Source organism: Papaver somniferum, chromosome 8 (genome assembly GCF_003573695.1).
Source record: "Papaver somniferum cultivar HN1 chromosome 8, ASM357369v1, whole genome shotgun sequence".
Lineage (NCBI taxonomy): Eukaryota > Viridiplantae > Streptophyta > Magnoliopsida > Ranunculales > Papaveraceae > Papaver > Papaver somniferum.
This window is the reverse complement of record NC_039365.1, coordinates 170,032,125-170,045,349: the sequence shown is the minus strand read 5'-3', so window position 1 is coordinate 170,045,349 and position 13,225 is coordinate 170,032,125. Positions and strand designations below refer to the sequence as shown.

At 36.6% G+C, this 13,225-nt stretch overlaps 3 protein-coding genes and 1 non-coding gene across 8 annotated transcripts; 3 read left to right on the top strand and 1 right to left on the bottom strand.

The window, feature by feature from the left end:
* The first annotated feature begins 1,526 nt into the window (after nucleotides 1–1,526).
* Nucleotides 1,527–6,580, top strand: LOC113303939 (pentatricopeptide repeat-containing protein At2g16880-like). Of its 5 annotated transcripts, XM_026553024.1 has the most exons (6): nucleotides 1,527–1,692; nucleotides 2,237–2,312; nucleotides 2,418–4,236; nucleotides 5,041–5,115; nucleotides 5,573–5,766; nucleotides 6,263–6,580. In XM_026553024.1, the coding sequence occupies exons 2-3, from the start codon at nucleotides 2,258–2,260 to the stop codon at nucleotides 4,142–4,144; spliced, it is 1,782 nt and encodes a 593-aa protein (XP_026408809.1). In that variant the 5' UTR covers nucleotides 1,527–1,692; nucleotides 2,237–2,257; the 3' UTR covers nucleotides 4,145–4,236; nucleotides 5,041–5,115; nucleotides 5,573–5,766; nucleotides 6,263–6,580. The 5 variants fall into 5 exon arrangements, with proteins under 5 accessions (XP_026408809.1, XP_026408808.1, XP_026408807.1 ...); XM_026553023.1 differs by having other exon boundaries at nucleotides 2,237–4,236; XM_026553022.1 differs by having other exon boundaries at nucleotides 1,527–2,312.
* A 240-nt stretch (nucleotides 6,581–6,820) lies between these two features.
* On the bottom strand, nucleotides 6,821–8,813 carry LOC113303938 (GDSL esterase/lipase 7-like). Its single transcript, XM_026553019.1, has 5 exons — nucleotides 8,231–8,813; nucleotides 7,998–8,128; nucleotides 7,669–7,917; nucleotides 7,318–7,576; nucleotides 6,821–7,225 (listed from the first exon to the last, which is right to left on the bottom strand). The coding sequence occupies exons 1-5, from the start codon at nucleotides 8,484–8,486 to the stop codon at nucleotides 7,011–7,013; spliced, it is 1,110 nt and encodes a 369-aa protein (XP_026408804.1). The 5' UTR covers nucleotides 8,487–8,813; the 3' UTR covers nucleotides 6,821–7,010.
* A 687-nt stretch (nucleotides 8,814–9,500) lies between these two features.
* Nucleotides 9,501–9,572, top strand: TRNAC-GCA. Its single transcript has one exon. It is a non-coding gene; the product is annotated as a tRNA-Cys (tRNA).
* A 1,965-nt stretch (nucleotides 9,573–11,537) lies between these two features.
* Nucleotides 11,538–12,910, top strand: LOC113306448 (aspartic proteinase nepenthesin-2-like). Its single transcript, XM_026555384.1, has 3 exons — nucleotides 11,538–11,861; nucleotides 12,036–12,237; nucleotides 12,336–12,910. Exons 1-3 carry the CDS (start codon nucleotides 11,538–11,540, stop codon nucleotides 12,908–12,910), a joined length of 1,101 nt encoding a protein of 366 aa, XP_026411169.1.
* Nucleotides 12,911–13,225: the final 315 nt, after the last annotated feature.

Sequence of the window (13,225 nt, the reverse complement as noted above, 5' to 3'; positions counted from 1 at the left end):
CCTTTTAGAGGTTTATGTTAATATTTTTTAAAATCTTAGTCTCAGTTTTTTTTCTTTTGAAAAGTTATGGACCAAAATAATTAATTATTGTTTCGCAAAACATTAAAGGATTTTCAGATATTGTTTTACCTATGTGAATGTATTTATCAATGAACTTCTTTGAACGCAAATAACATATAACCTTAAGAGTTGCAGTCATTTTTTGTTCAGGTTGGTGCTCTTAAATATGTCGTGCATCATACAAGTAATTAAATTTAGACCATACTCGACAAAGCACAACAATAATCTTTTGAACCAAGTTCCGAGGCATACAAAATTGATGCTAGAAGTCTTGATCAGAGTTTAGACATGCAGGTTGGAAATAATCATGCATCAACTTCTGTTAGTAAAATTCCAACCCTCTCAATGTTTTTTTTTTACTCAAAAAGGGTAATTTTATTGAAAAAATTAGCATCCCACTAAAGTAGTGAGCAGCTGAAAAGAAAGAAAAAAAAGGAAGGAACAAAAGTATCAAACCATACTCGGAAGACCACAACCACCAAACAAAACTTTGAATCCAAAAAAAAATGACCCAAAAGCTCTCAAGCAAAGAAGCTAACTACCCAGCTATGCCATTACATCCTCCCAGTATTCAAGACAGAGTTTATAGAAATATTTCCAAAGATGTGTTCCAACACACCAATTATAAATATTGTCTTCACACTATCAATCAATTCCTCCTGAGTCTTATATTGTCCATTAGATAGTGTTGTATTCCTCTCAATCCATATAGCCCACCAAATACCAAATGGATACAAATCCCAAATATTTTGCTCTTGATTGAACTGTTCTTGCAATTCTTTTTTCTCCATTCCCAGATGTTATTTCCCAATGTTTATCTTTTGAAGAATACTTGTTTAGACTTTGGAGGGATGTGTATTTGCCCTTAATATATATATATATATATATATATATATATATATATATAGGCTAAAGCCCCGCCAAACCCCTCTATAGAACTAATTTAAATACAAACCTTTACTACGGTGGGGATCGAACCCTTGACTTCCTCATTATTGGAGTTGATGGGATACCACTGAGCTATGCTCTTGGACCCAGACCTTTATATAATTACAACATGGTGATTCTCTCTTATCTATCCTCATCCAACTCATCATCTAATCATTGCAATATCCGCAAATATTTTAGTTTCTTTTCATTGCACCTATCCACGTTCATTTCCATCTCCTCGACATAAAAATCAAAATCTATAAATCAAAAATTAAATTGGAAGAATTAAAAAATCCACAAAGAAGTAGATATTGTGAAAATTGATTTATCGAGGGGTTGAGTTAATTGAGAGGTTAACATAGATAAGGATATAAGTTTTGAATGGTAAAAGCCAGGCCAGCCAAAACGGCAGAGATTGTGCTGCCATCCGGCAGACTCTTTGCTCTCTGCTGCTCAACTCATTTTCCCATAGAAGCCCATTTGCTGATAAGTCCCATAGCCCATAGGAGTATAGGACCCCTAACTAAACACTTGGAAGTTGGGACTGGGAAGACCAACCTTCAGTGTCTGAGACTGTGCCTATCTCTCTCGCCATTAACAGACCTTAGAAAAACCAGAAATTTCATATATCTGGTCATGAAGACGAGGGTTGAGAGTGTATTCTGATGATAAATTCAATGGGTTTTCTTCTCTTTACACGTGGTAAGTGATTTTGAATTCTTTTAGTCTTCTAAATGATTTCATAGTTCGTTCTGGAATTAGGGGTTTTCCAATTTGGGAGAAAATGGAACCACCACCACCAATAAATGAATCAAAACTGATTCAAAACATAATCACCGTTCTAACTTCATCTCCTCAAACTGAACCCCAACAACTTAAACTCATGAATCAATACATACCAAACTTAAAACCATCATTAATCCAATCAGTACTCTCATCACCACCCCTTTCAACAAAACCCAATACCCTTCTCACATTCTTCAAATGGTGTCAATCTCATCTCCCAGATTTCCCACAACCCATAAACACTCTTCCTTGTTTACTCACCATAATTCCTCCACTCATTCGTTTCAAGAAATTCTCAGATGTTAAATCATTACTTGTTTCTTTCATATCTAAAGACCGTAACCTCCTTCTTGATTCTCTTCTTAATGCAAAGAGTGCTTATCCTCCTCCCTCTAAAGAGTTATTAGATACTGCCATTGGAGCTTATGTTCAGCAGAAAAGGTCTGACCTTGCTCTTCAGGTATTCAACAAGCTTAGGCGAATGGGTTATAGGCCGAACCTTCTCACTTGCAACACATTGTTGCATGCTTATGCAAGTAAGAAATCAACTTATTCTTTATCTGTTTGTGAATATGTTTTTAAGGATTCAATTAGACTTGGGGTTATGCCGAATGTCAATACTTTTAACATTTTGATTAAAGGATATTGCTTGAACATGAAACTAAAGGAGGCTGTAGAGATGAAAAATAGGATGCATGATGAGTTTGGATGTTGTCCTGATAATGTGACTTATAATACCATATTCAGTGTGTATTGTGCAAAGGGTTTGATAAGTGAGGCTAGGGATTTGCTTGTTGACATGAAAAGTAAAGGATTGGAGCCAAATAGAAGGACGTTTAATATTTTTGTAAGTGGTTTTTGTGGGGTTGGATGGTTAGAGAAAGCAGCAGAGACTGTTGAATTGATGATAGGGAGTAATTATCAGCCTGATGATTTTACGTTTAATACGTTGATAAGTGGGTATTGTAAGGAGGGTAGGATTGGCGAGGCGTTTAAGCTTCTTGAATTGATGAAGAGTGTGAAATTGTTACCTGATGCGGTTACTTATAATGCATTAATAAATGGTTGTCTTAAGTGGAGGACGAGTATGGAAGCAATCAAATTGTTTGAAGAAATGTGCAAAAAGAATGTGAAGCCAACTGTTGTTACACATAATATTATTATCAAGGGGTTTTGTGAAGAGGAGAAATTGAAGGAAGCGAGGGAGTGGGTTGAGAAGATGGAAGAAAGTGGGGTTGGCCCAGATTGTATTACTTATAACACTTTGGTTAATGGATACAGCAAAGCGGGGAACATGATGGAAGCTTATAAGACAATAGATGAGATGCTTAGGAAAGGGTTAAGGACAGATGTTGTGGCTCTCAACACTTTCCTCCACACACTATGTAATAAAGGAAAACTGAATGAGGCATATGAGTTGCTTTGTACCGCCCCAAAGAAGGGTTATGATCTTGATGAGGTTAGCTATGGTACACTGATCATGGGCTACTTTAAGGAAGAAAATGTGGATGGGGCGTTGAAGCTTTGGGATGAAATGAAGAAGAAGAAGATCCTTCCAAGTGTCGTTACCTACAATTCAGTTATTGGTGGGCTTTGCAAGATGGGCAAGATTAAACAGGCCATGGACAAGTTAAATGAACTGTCAGGTAGTGGGTTGATTCCTGATGCAATTACATACAACACATTGATTCATGGATTCTGCAGAGAAAGAGATGTGGAGAAAGCATTTCAGTTCTACAACCAAATGGTTGCTAAGTCGCTTAAGCCTGATGTTATTACGTGTAACATTCTTCTTCATGCACTCTGCAAAGAGGAGATACTAGATAGGGCTGTTAAACTCTTCCGCACATGGGTCTCGAGAGAAAAAGCTGTTGATGCCACCACCTATAATACACTGATTATGGGGCTTTGCAGAGGAGGGGAAATTGAAGATGCGTTGGATTTACTTCTGGAAATGAAAGAAAAGAAACAAGTACCTGACCATTGTACATGCTATAGTATCGTATCTACTCTTGTACAGTTAGGCCGAACTGACGAAGCCCTGAATATTATATCCGAGATGAAGGAAGCTGGAAAAATACCTAATGAATCTTCTTTCACTGCAACGCAGAAACTCATTTCCCAAGGACAGCAGCAAGATAAGTCTGAAGAAGAGGTAGCTTGTTACTCTGAAGATCAGGAGTCTACCAGTGATATAACATACACAAAACAGATTGATGAGCTATGTACAGAAGGGAAGTTTAAAGAAGCTAACTGTGTTTTGGAAAAAATGAAGCAACAAGGTGCTGCAGTAAGTAAATCCACCTATATTACCTTAATGAAAGGATTGGTTACGAGGAGAAAAAGGACGTCAAATGTAGCACGGTAGATGCCAAGTTACTGATGAGTCGCCTCCAGATTCTCAAATTGGGTCCCCCATCACCTTGTAGCGTCGGCACAAAATTATTAAAGAGAGTTCAGGTATGTTCTTGAGATCTTGTTCATTTGTTTTTTTTTATTGCCTAAAACTGAGAAATAAAAATAGAAAATATTCTGCTTTTTGCGGGGAATGGCCGAGTAGGAGATTGGATATGTACTTGACCTCGCAAGGTAGGCTGTGACATATGGGGTCTTGTTTATTTGGGTTGAGATTTCTGATTCTGGTCATGATCTAAGGTAGACTGTGTACGTACTTAAGGGAGTCGGGAGTCTTTAATTTTGTTCATTTGAGGGGAAAGGATTAGATTTCAAATTTGCTGTTAGAAAATGGAATGTCCTGTAACTGTTAGACCGTTATGAATTATATAATAGCTAGTAGATGCAAATTATTATTAACTTAAATGCGGTAATTTGGATCTTACAATCCTGATTTGGTTGTGTAGATGATTTTTCTATCATCCACAGACTACAGGTAGATGTGGACTACTGAGAGTATTGCCTTAGCTCAGTGTATGCGAACTCAAGGGATTTAGGATTGATTTCTTTCTGTAGTACAGTCAGCTGGAACTCAAATTTTAGTGTGAGCTTGAGCAAATCTTAGGTTTTTCACATTCTGAATTGGTTGCTTTTCATATCTATTGGTGGTGTCAAAAATGGAATGTCTGGTAAGAGTCGAGTCTATTGTGAATGAATTGCTTAATAGTTTGGGCCCTCATTATTTCTTAGATTCGCTGGTTGGCAACTTATTTATTTCTGCTTGACCATAATTGCTTAGTCGTTTAGTACGTAATGGAATATCCATGGAAAGAAGACTAGCTGATAACTTGTTTATTTGTTTGATTGTAGGTTGACTTGGTGACATCTAAGTTTGACGGGAATGAGTCGACATGGAATATTACTTTGGTCACATTGAAAAATTAGGTCAACCAATGAGTATTTTTGTGAAATGGTGGTCAGAGTTTTGTTTGATTTAGTTGATTCGATCCCGGTTTTGTTTAATTTGTGCTACTTCGTTGTTAGCGGGATCGACAGTTGTTTTGGGGCTAGGGTTAGAGACACTTGAGCTTATTTTGTCTGTCTCATTTTGGTGTCTATCTTATGTGCAAATTTCGTAGTTAGATGATGTATCCTTTGCAATGACTTCCTCTCCTTTCTCTGTGCATAATCGATATGGAGATCAACAACACATCACAACTGTTGGTGCTGAACAATATTTGTTTTCTTATTTCAGACCCTAGATTATTTTGTAGTCAGACTTGTAACTTTGGTAACCTCTCGGTGGTTTGAGTTTCCATGATTAGTATCCTTCTATGTGAATTAGATGTCAGTTTCTTTGATTCTCAATGATTCATTTTCTTTTAAACTTCCTTTTCAACAGTAGGTACACTTGGTGGAGTGCATTGACAGATCCAGCAGTGTAGAGAACATCCAATGTCAGCTAACATCTAAAAGTGCCGCCTGCGTCTGTGTTGCCAGTCGACCAGTTATGTACGGCATCTAGGCATGCGTGGTTGTTGAACATGATTAAACAACATGGTCAAAGTGACTCAATGTGCCAGTTTAACTATTCAGGTAAAACACCAAAGCTGCCTAACGTAGTCGTTATTAGTTTTTGTTACTTACACATAGTTTTTTATGTTTCTGTTCCCTACAATGTTTTTACATTTTTTGCTTTGTAAAGTTCGTTAGAGAGGCGACGTTTCAAGCTCTACAGCTTCTTATGGTTAGGAGAGCAATGACTGTAGTTGCATGATGCATTACCATTATAATTTCTGGAGGGTCTTATGATTCCATTGGAATTTTTGTTGACTAAGTTGTACCTTGCGCCTAATACTAAAATTAGATTTAGGTAGGGAAGTATAAAGCCCCTGGCTACAATTTCTGTCATGTGAAGAAAACATGCATCTCGCCTTTGAAGAAGTTGCCAACAGGCAGCTGCAGCTGCACCTCTTTAACTAATGCTGCTGCGCAGATAAGGATTTTGTGTATGTGTGGGGACTGCAATTATAAAATTAATAGCCTGAAATTGGTAATGCATGAATTGATCTAATTGCTCATGATTGTGCAGGTTCCTGTCATGGAGCAAAAGGAAGACATATTAATGGATGGAGGAATGACTGCTGACTATGAAGTGGAGGGATTGGAGTGTCTAGCTAGCTACGGAGGCAGTCCGTTGGGCCTTGTCTATGGGCTATGACAAGATCATCTTCAAATCTGATAGTGAACTTTTTAGTGTTCATTGTATCAAGTATCAACCAGGGATTATCCTTGATATTAAACATCTTATAAGTAATTTAAACTATTGGTCATGTAAGTTTGTTAAATGAGACAGGAATGGAGTTGCTGAATCATTAGCTAAGTATTTTAACTATTGGTGAAGCTATCATTTTCAGTGTAATCAAAACAGTCTTCATTTTGGCAAGAAGTATTCTATTGCCAAGCTTTGTGCCTTCCTTTGAGAAAAAAAAAAAAATGATACTTTCACTTTTTTAGCTTCGCCTATTTTCAGGTAAAAATAAAAGGTGAAAATACGACCTTTCCTGAAACGGAGATAATATACATATATATATATATATATATATATATATATATATGAGTTTTGCGGGTTGGGGAAAAATGAAGAATATAGAGCTTAATAAATTATTTCATTTTCTTTATGCCAAAAAAATACAAACAATTTGCAGATATTGACCATGTAACCGTGGTGCGGAACAGTAGAACTTGGGAGTAACAAAGAACTTCTATCTGTATATGATATCTTTTATTGGCAATTAGCTAGACAGTGGTGAAATTTTGACTCTTCACTGGTGACTGAATCATAACTTCAATGCTAATTGTTGAATGTTGATCGGGGTACACAACGCTGAGTTACCGAAGAAGCAGTCTCTTGCAAATCGGTGGTTGACTATTTGAGCTGGGTGAATCGCATCATAGAAAAGACGATTATCTCTGTCATTGCATGGTTGTTGTCCAGGTATGCACGTTCCAAATATTCCAAAATTACAGCACGGAGTTCTTCCATCGGTATATCCTGCATGCACGTAATATGTTTCTACTGTTACAAAATGAATCTGCAAGTATGGTGGTGAAATTGAGGAATGGGATTGTATGACATGAACTTACCGAATTTAACAGGATCTTGGAATTGAGTATAACCTAGTGTGAAAAGATCGGCTCGGACGAAAGTAGAGCCTCGTAATTTTGAACCAAGTCGTTGTAACATAGCCGGAAATCCATTGTTGTAAATGTTAATCAAATTGTTTACATCTTCTACACATACAGTTGTTGGCTTCGGATTAGCTCCAGCTATCACAATTGGCAAACATCCCAGAGCACCTAAACCGTAAACTAGGAATTTTCTCCCTCCTAAATCATATATAGTCTGCAAAACCAACCGGACGCGTTGAGCGATACGCAAGGACGTTTTTATATAATTAAGTAGTAAAAAATAAATCGTATTGCAAGTTTACCTACCGTCAATTGTTGTTCCAGAGTGTTTAAGAGGAGATTAGCAAACTGCTGAGGAGGATAAGTTTGGCTTCTGTTGTAGAATTGAGGTTGTAAGTAGTTGTTGAGATAGTCATTACTACCTGTTGAAATAACGAAGATGGACCTAGACAATGCATAGGAGAGGATTGCCCGGAATCTGTAAATTCTAGGCAAATCGTTTTTCACTGTGTTTTTGAAGTACTCGATTTGCTCATCCATAGATAAGATGTCTCCCTGTTTACAATTAAACAAGAGTTAAACTTCGATGGTTACTTCTGGCATCTGGTTAATTTGTAGATTATGTATATTTTTACCAGTGCAGTTCCTGACTCGGGAAGAATTCCTGAGCCACTCGAGGCATAGTTGATACCAGTGGTTGTGATTCTCCTCCTCGCCTCAGACAGACTCAAATATGCTGGCGGATAAGGTAAGCCGAGAAATGTTGCTACATGAGAAACAAAACAATAATAAGAACCAAGGCCGCGCAGCTTGTGATGACACTACTGGAGTTGCATGCGAATTAGCATTTATTTTCATACTTGCGTACCTATGAAATCTCCTCCGGTAGCACCATTTGTAAATCTGCCGGTTGGTCTGCCGGGAAAATCAACTCCATAAGGCGTATAATTTCCTTTAGTTTGAGTCTGTAGGAAATTGTTATTTCCACTGTCCAGGAGCGAGTCGCCGAAAACGTATATAGCTGGTGCAATTGCACTGCATGATGAATTTCCTACAAAGATCGTTAAACAAAGAAAGAGATGGAGAGGCATGAAGAAGTAAGATGACTCTATCGAAACCGCCATGCTTTGAACTTTAATTTTCTCCGATACATGCACAATGATCTTGTGAAGATGGAATTCAATATCGGAGGGACTATGTACAGTTATTATATAAGGAATTGAGCAAGCTAGTGGATGACTTTTCACTATTAGTATTTAAGAATACATTCCCGAAATCTGGTGACCACCGTATCAGCCATCCCTTCTTGTTCTTCTTCAACGATGGTGCTTTCATGTTAGTCAAATTTAGCGACTAAGGAACGAAGTTTCGGTATAAAGAAATGAAGTAATCTCCTACAAGTAATCATTCATGAGAAAGTATAGGAGTAGTATTTTTGAGAATGGAATTAATATATTGGAGGAGAAAATTCAAACAAAACTAAATACATCAATAATTCTAAGTTTGTTATTTTCAGTATTTATTATTAAGAGCCCCATGCATATTTATTGTTTTCAGCTGACAATCTATTTTACCCAATTTTTCTATCAATAATGCTAGACGTACCTGTTTAAATCCGGGTTGGTTGCAACTTGATTGACAAAGATTAGACAAATGAGAGCGAGCTAGATGATTGAACTCCTTGTGGACGTTATGCAATGAAGTTATCTGCTAAGTGCTAACCGAACATACAAGAACTAAAAAATAATACACAAACAAAGATATATATATATATATATATATATATCTTTAATTATGTCATGAACAGAAGTGCTCCAGCCAGCTACTCCTTTGTAGGAAGATCTGGTGAGGTATCTGAATACTGCTTCCTGACTAGCTTACTGTAAAATATAATTTCATTATTCAGCATAATCAAACATATCACTGCACACAATATCCATTCTTGTGCATAAAGTGCCTCATTATCTTTTGGAGAAGCTTGAACTTCTTGATAGCACTTTGAATCTTCCTCGGCTGGCATCGATTTTTATTTCTTGGAGTAGGCACACTTTTGAAAGTGAAGGAGAGAATTGAACCTCCCTGTTGTAATCTTGATATTAATCAATAAATTAAATAACACTGTGAAAATCATCAACTAGGGGTCCATAGCTCAGTGGTAGAGCATTTGACTGCAGATCAAGAGGTCACCGGTTCGAACCTGGTTGGGCCCTTTTTTTTCCTTCTTGTATTGATTTTGTTTCTTCTTTTTCCCCCTGAAGCATGGCATGCAATTTGCTCTTTTGCAAACCCATGCTTTTGTCATAAATAGTATCTCATGTTAGGCAGTGTATTCGATGTTCTTTTATGTAATCATGTTACGATTACCTTGATCAAAATCCCAAGTTCCAAACAATTTAACAAAGTTGGCTTTGGTGATAGAAAAATACTCCCTCTGTCCCACTATTACATGATTTATTTGGTTTAAAAACTTGTCCCACTATTAGATGACCTATCTCATTAAACAAGAGGATATTTTTAAAATCATCCTTGTGATTCAGGGTTCATAAGAAATATGTAAAATTTGATATTCATGTTTATATTCGTTGCGTAGGTGTTTTAAAATGATTTCCAACAATACAAAGTTTACGAAAATTTATGGTATAGTTTGAGAGATAAATGATTTCTAAATTTTACAAGCTATTATTCACAAGGGTATAGTTGTAAAAAATACTTAAAAACACACATTTCATTCCTTGCCTTAAGAATTGTGCAAACTTCAACTAGGTCATCTAATAGTGGGACGGAGGGAGTAAAACAAAATAAAAAAAAAAACAATTTAAAAAAGAGAACAGAATGAAAGCCTCCAAGCTGCTTATCCGATAATAAACCCTTAAAAAAAGAACAGAATAAAAAACCACCGCTGAATTGAGGGCCCTGGAAAGTAATTGGGGGCGTCCCACTAGAGGACAAAAATGTCACCTAATCCTTATTTGGGTCATCCCTTATCCAAATATTTTGGTAATGCCTAATCTACCCCTTATCTAATTAGTGGTAATTTCACTTAATTATGGCAAAATTTTAAAATCAAAATCAAAATCAAAAGTTTAAAATCAAAATCAATTTTTTTTTTCCGAATCTTATGTTTGAAAAAAAAAATTTGCGCAAATTTGTACGAAAAGTCGTCATGAAATTTTAAAAAAAATAACAACCTTCAGAAGTCGTCATTGTTTCAGTGACGACTCTAAACAGTCGTTATTATTTAAAAAACGACCCTCGAGAGTCGTCATTGTTTTAGTGACGACTCTGGACAATCGTTAATGTTCAACTACGCATATGACGACCCTTTAATGTATTCCGCCATAATGAATCTTTAAAGAAGATAACGATTCTTTTATAAGCAATAACGACTGTTTAGAGTCGTCACTGAAACAATGACGACTCCTAAGGGTCGTTTTTGGAACAATAACGACTGTTTGGAGTCGTCACTTAAACAATGACGACTCTTGAGAGTCGTTATTTTTTTTAAAAAATTTCATGACGACTTTTCATACAAACTTGAGCAGAAAAAAAAATTGCAAGTTCGAAAAAAAAATTGATTTTGATTTTGATTTTAAAAAAAAAGTTTTAGAAAAATAAGGGGTAAAACAATATTTTCACTTTACTATTGATACGCCCCTGAAAATTTGGGGGTGCAAACAAAATTGACGAGGCCCCCAATTAAAATCTATGGCCCCCAATTAAGCCCTGTAAAAAACCTTTAGAGTTGACTGGTGGGTCCCACGTGAACCACCAAATTCAGAAAAACTTGTTTAGAGATTGTCTACCAACACTACCGCTCGATAGGAACAAGTGTGAAGAACACTAAAGTGTAAAAGTGAATATAAATAAAGCGAAAAAGGAGGCTATTGTAGAAGCAAGATCCCTCAATTGTGAGGAAATACAACAGGCTTTTGCAATGTACGTACCAACACCCGAACAAAATTCCAATATTATCTTGAACTTAAGTTTTTATGGCATATATGCGTGTTTGTCCAGGGGGGTGTGTACAAAATCTAACATTAAATGTGCTATATATAACTGTTTAATAATTAAGACAAAATCCATATATGTTTATCAATTTATTATAAATCAGCAATTAAACATACAATGACCATATACCCGAAGGTTTCACCCACTCATCCATTCACATCCAAGCCATGGCAACAATAATTGCTTCTCTCCTTAGTAAAAGTAATAATCCAGTAGTTCTTTTCCTTATCATATGCTTTATCTTTAATCAAAATTCTCTTGTTAGCGGTTTAAGTTTTAAACTCATTCATAGAGAGTCTCTACGCTCTTCTCTCTACCCTGGTAACAATCTAAGTCATGTTGATCGAACTCGATGTCTCATACATCTATCTGAATCTAGAGTTCGTCATTTAGAATCTCTTCGAACTTCTGCTACAAATAGTACGCGAGTTACCAATATTCGTCCAACAGTAGATATGCCTCCTGACTCGGGCTATGTGTATATAGTCCAGGTAAGTCTTGGTACCCCTTTGCAAACCTATTACTTGGAACTTGATACCGGTAGTTCCCTTATTTGGCTTCAATGCAAACCTTGTAATCCATGTTTTCCTCAAAACCGGCCTGCATTTGATCCTACAACATCTTCTACATACAATGCTCTTCCTTGTAATCACATATTTTTCCAGGGACCTCAATACAGTTGTGTTAATAACCAGTGTATCTATAACCTGAGTTATGTGGATACAAGTACCAGCAAAGGTATTCTGTCCAACGAAAGCTTTTCATTTCTATCTGATGGTTCCATCGAAACTTTAGAGGACATAATCTTCGGTTGCGGCTACAAAAATGTACAACCCCATTTGGAAGGTGATATTGATGGCGTATTAGGTATGAATATTGGACAACTTTCTTTACTTGCCAAATAAAGGACAGAGTAAATTCACGCTTTTCTTACTGTTTCATCCCAATCGACACGGAACCGTCAGGTCAAAGTAGTTTCTTAAGGTTTGGCGATGATATTGTTATACAGCCAGGAAGCCGAGTTCAAACCACCCCATTTTATATGTACTACGGAAATCCACATATGTATTCAGTGAATCTTTTAGATATCAGTGTAGGAGATGCTAAATATGGAATGGTTCGGGTAGGCATAGAACCAGGTACGTTTACATCGAAACCTGATGGTAAAGGAGGTTGCCTTATCGACTCCGGAGCCGCAATTACTTATATTGATTCCAAAGCTTATATACCCTTTAAGCAAACAGTAATGGCATATTTTGAACGTCTTGGTCTTAAGACAGTCACAAATATGCCTTATCATCTGGATCTGTGTTACATATACGGCAATGGTGAGGTCAGCTTCCCAAGCATAATTTTCCATTTCCAAGGGGCTGATTTTACAGTGAGGCCAGAATTTGGGTTTGTTATCGATGATTATTCAGAGGGAGTAGAGAAGTATTTCTGCCTCGGAATGAAGCCTAGAAATGATATTACTCTCATAGGATCAATGCAACAACAAAATACCCGTTTTATTTTTGATGCAAGCCCTCGACGTGCATAATGGCAACTGCAAGATGAAACTTAGCTTATATAAAGACAACTCTCTTTATTGATGTTTAGAAAATCTCTCAAAACTAAACACAAGATCTAATCTTGCTCATATGATCAACCACAACTTTGGTGATCATATATATATAGAACTATGAATTCCTTTTCCTAGTCCTATTACCTTATTACATGTCTTTCCTTTTCTTAGAACTAGATGACTTCTAATTCCCTTAGGATTACATCAATTTCCTAATCTTGTCCTAACCAGCTTGTTAGTGACTTCTATGTTGAAGTTTAACCAACATTCTCCCCGTTGAGCTTCAACCTT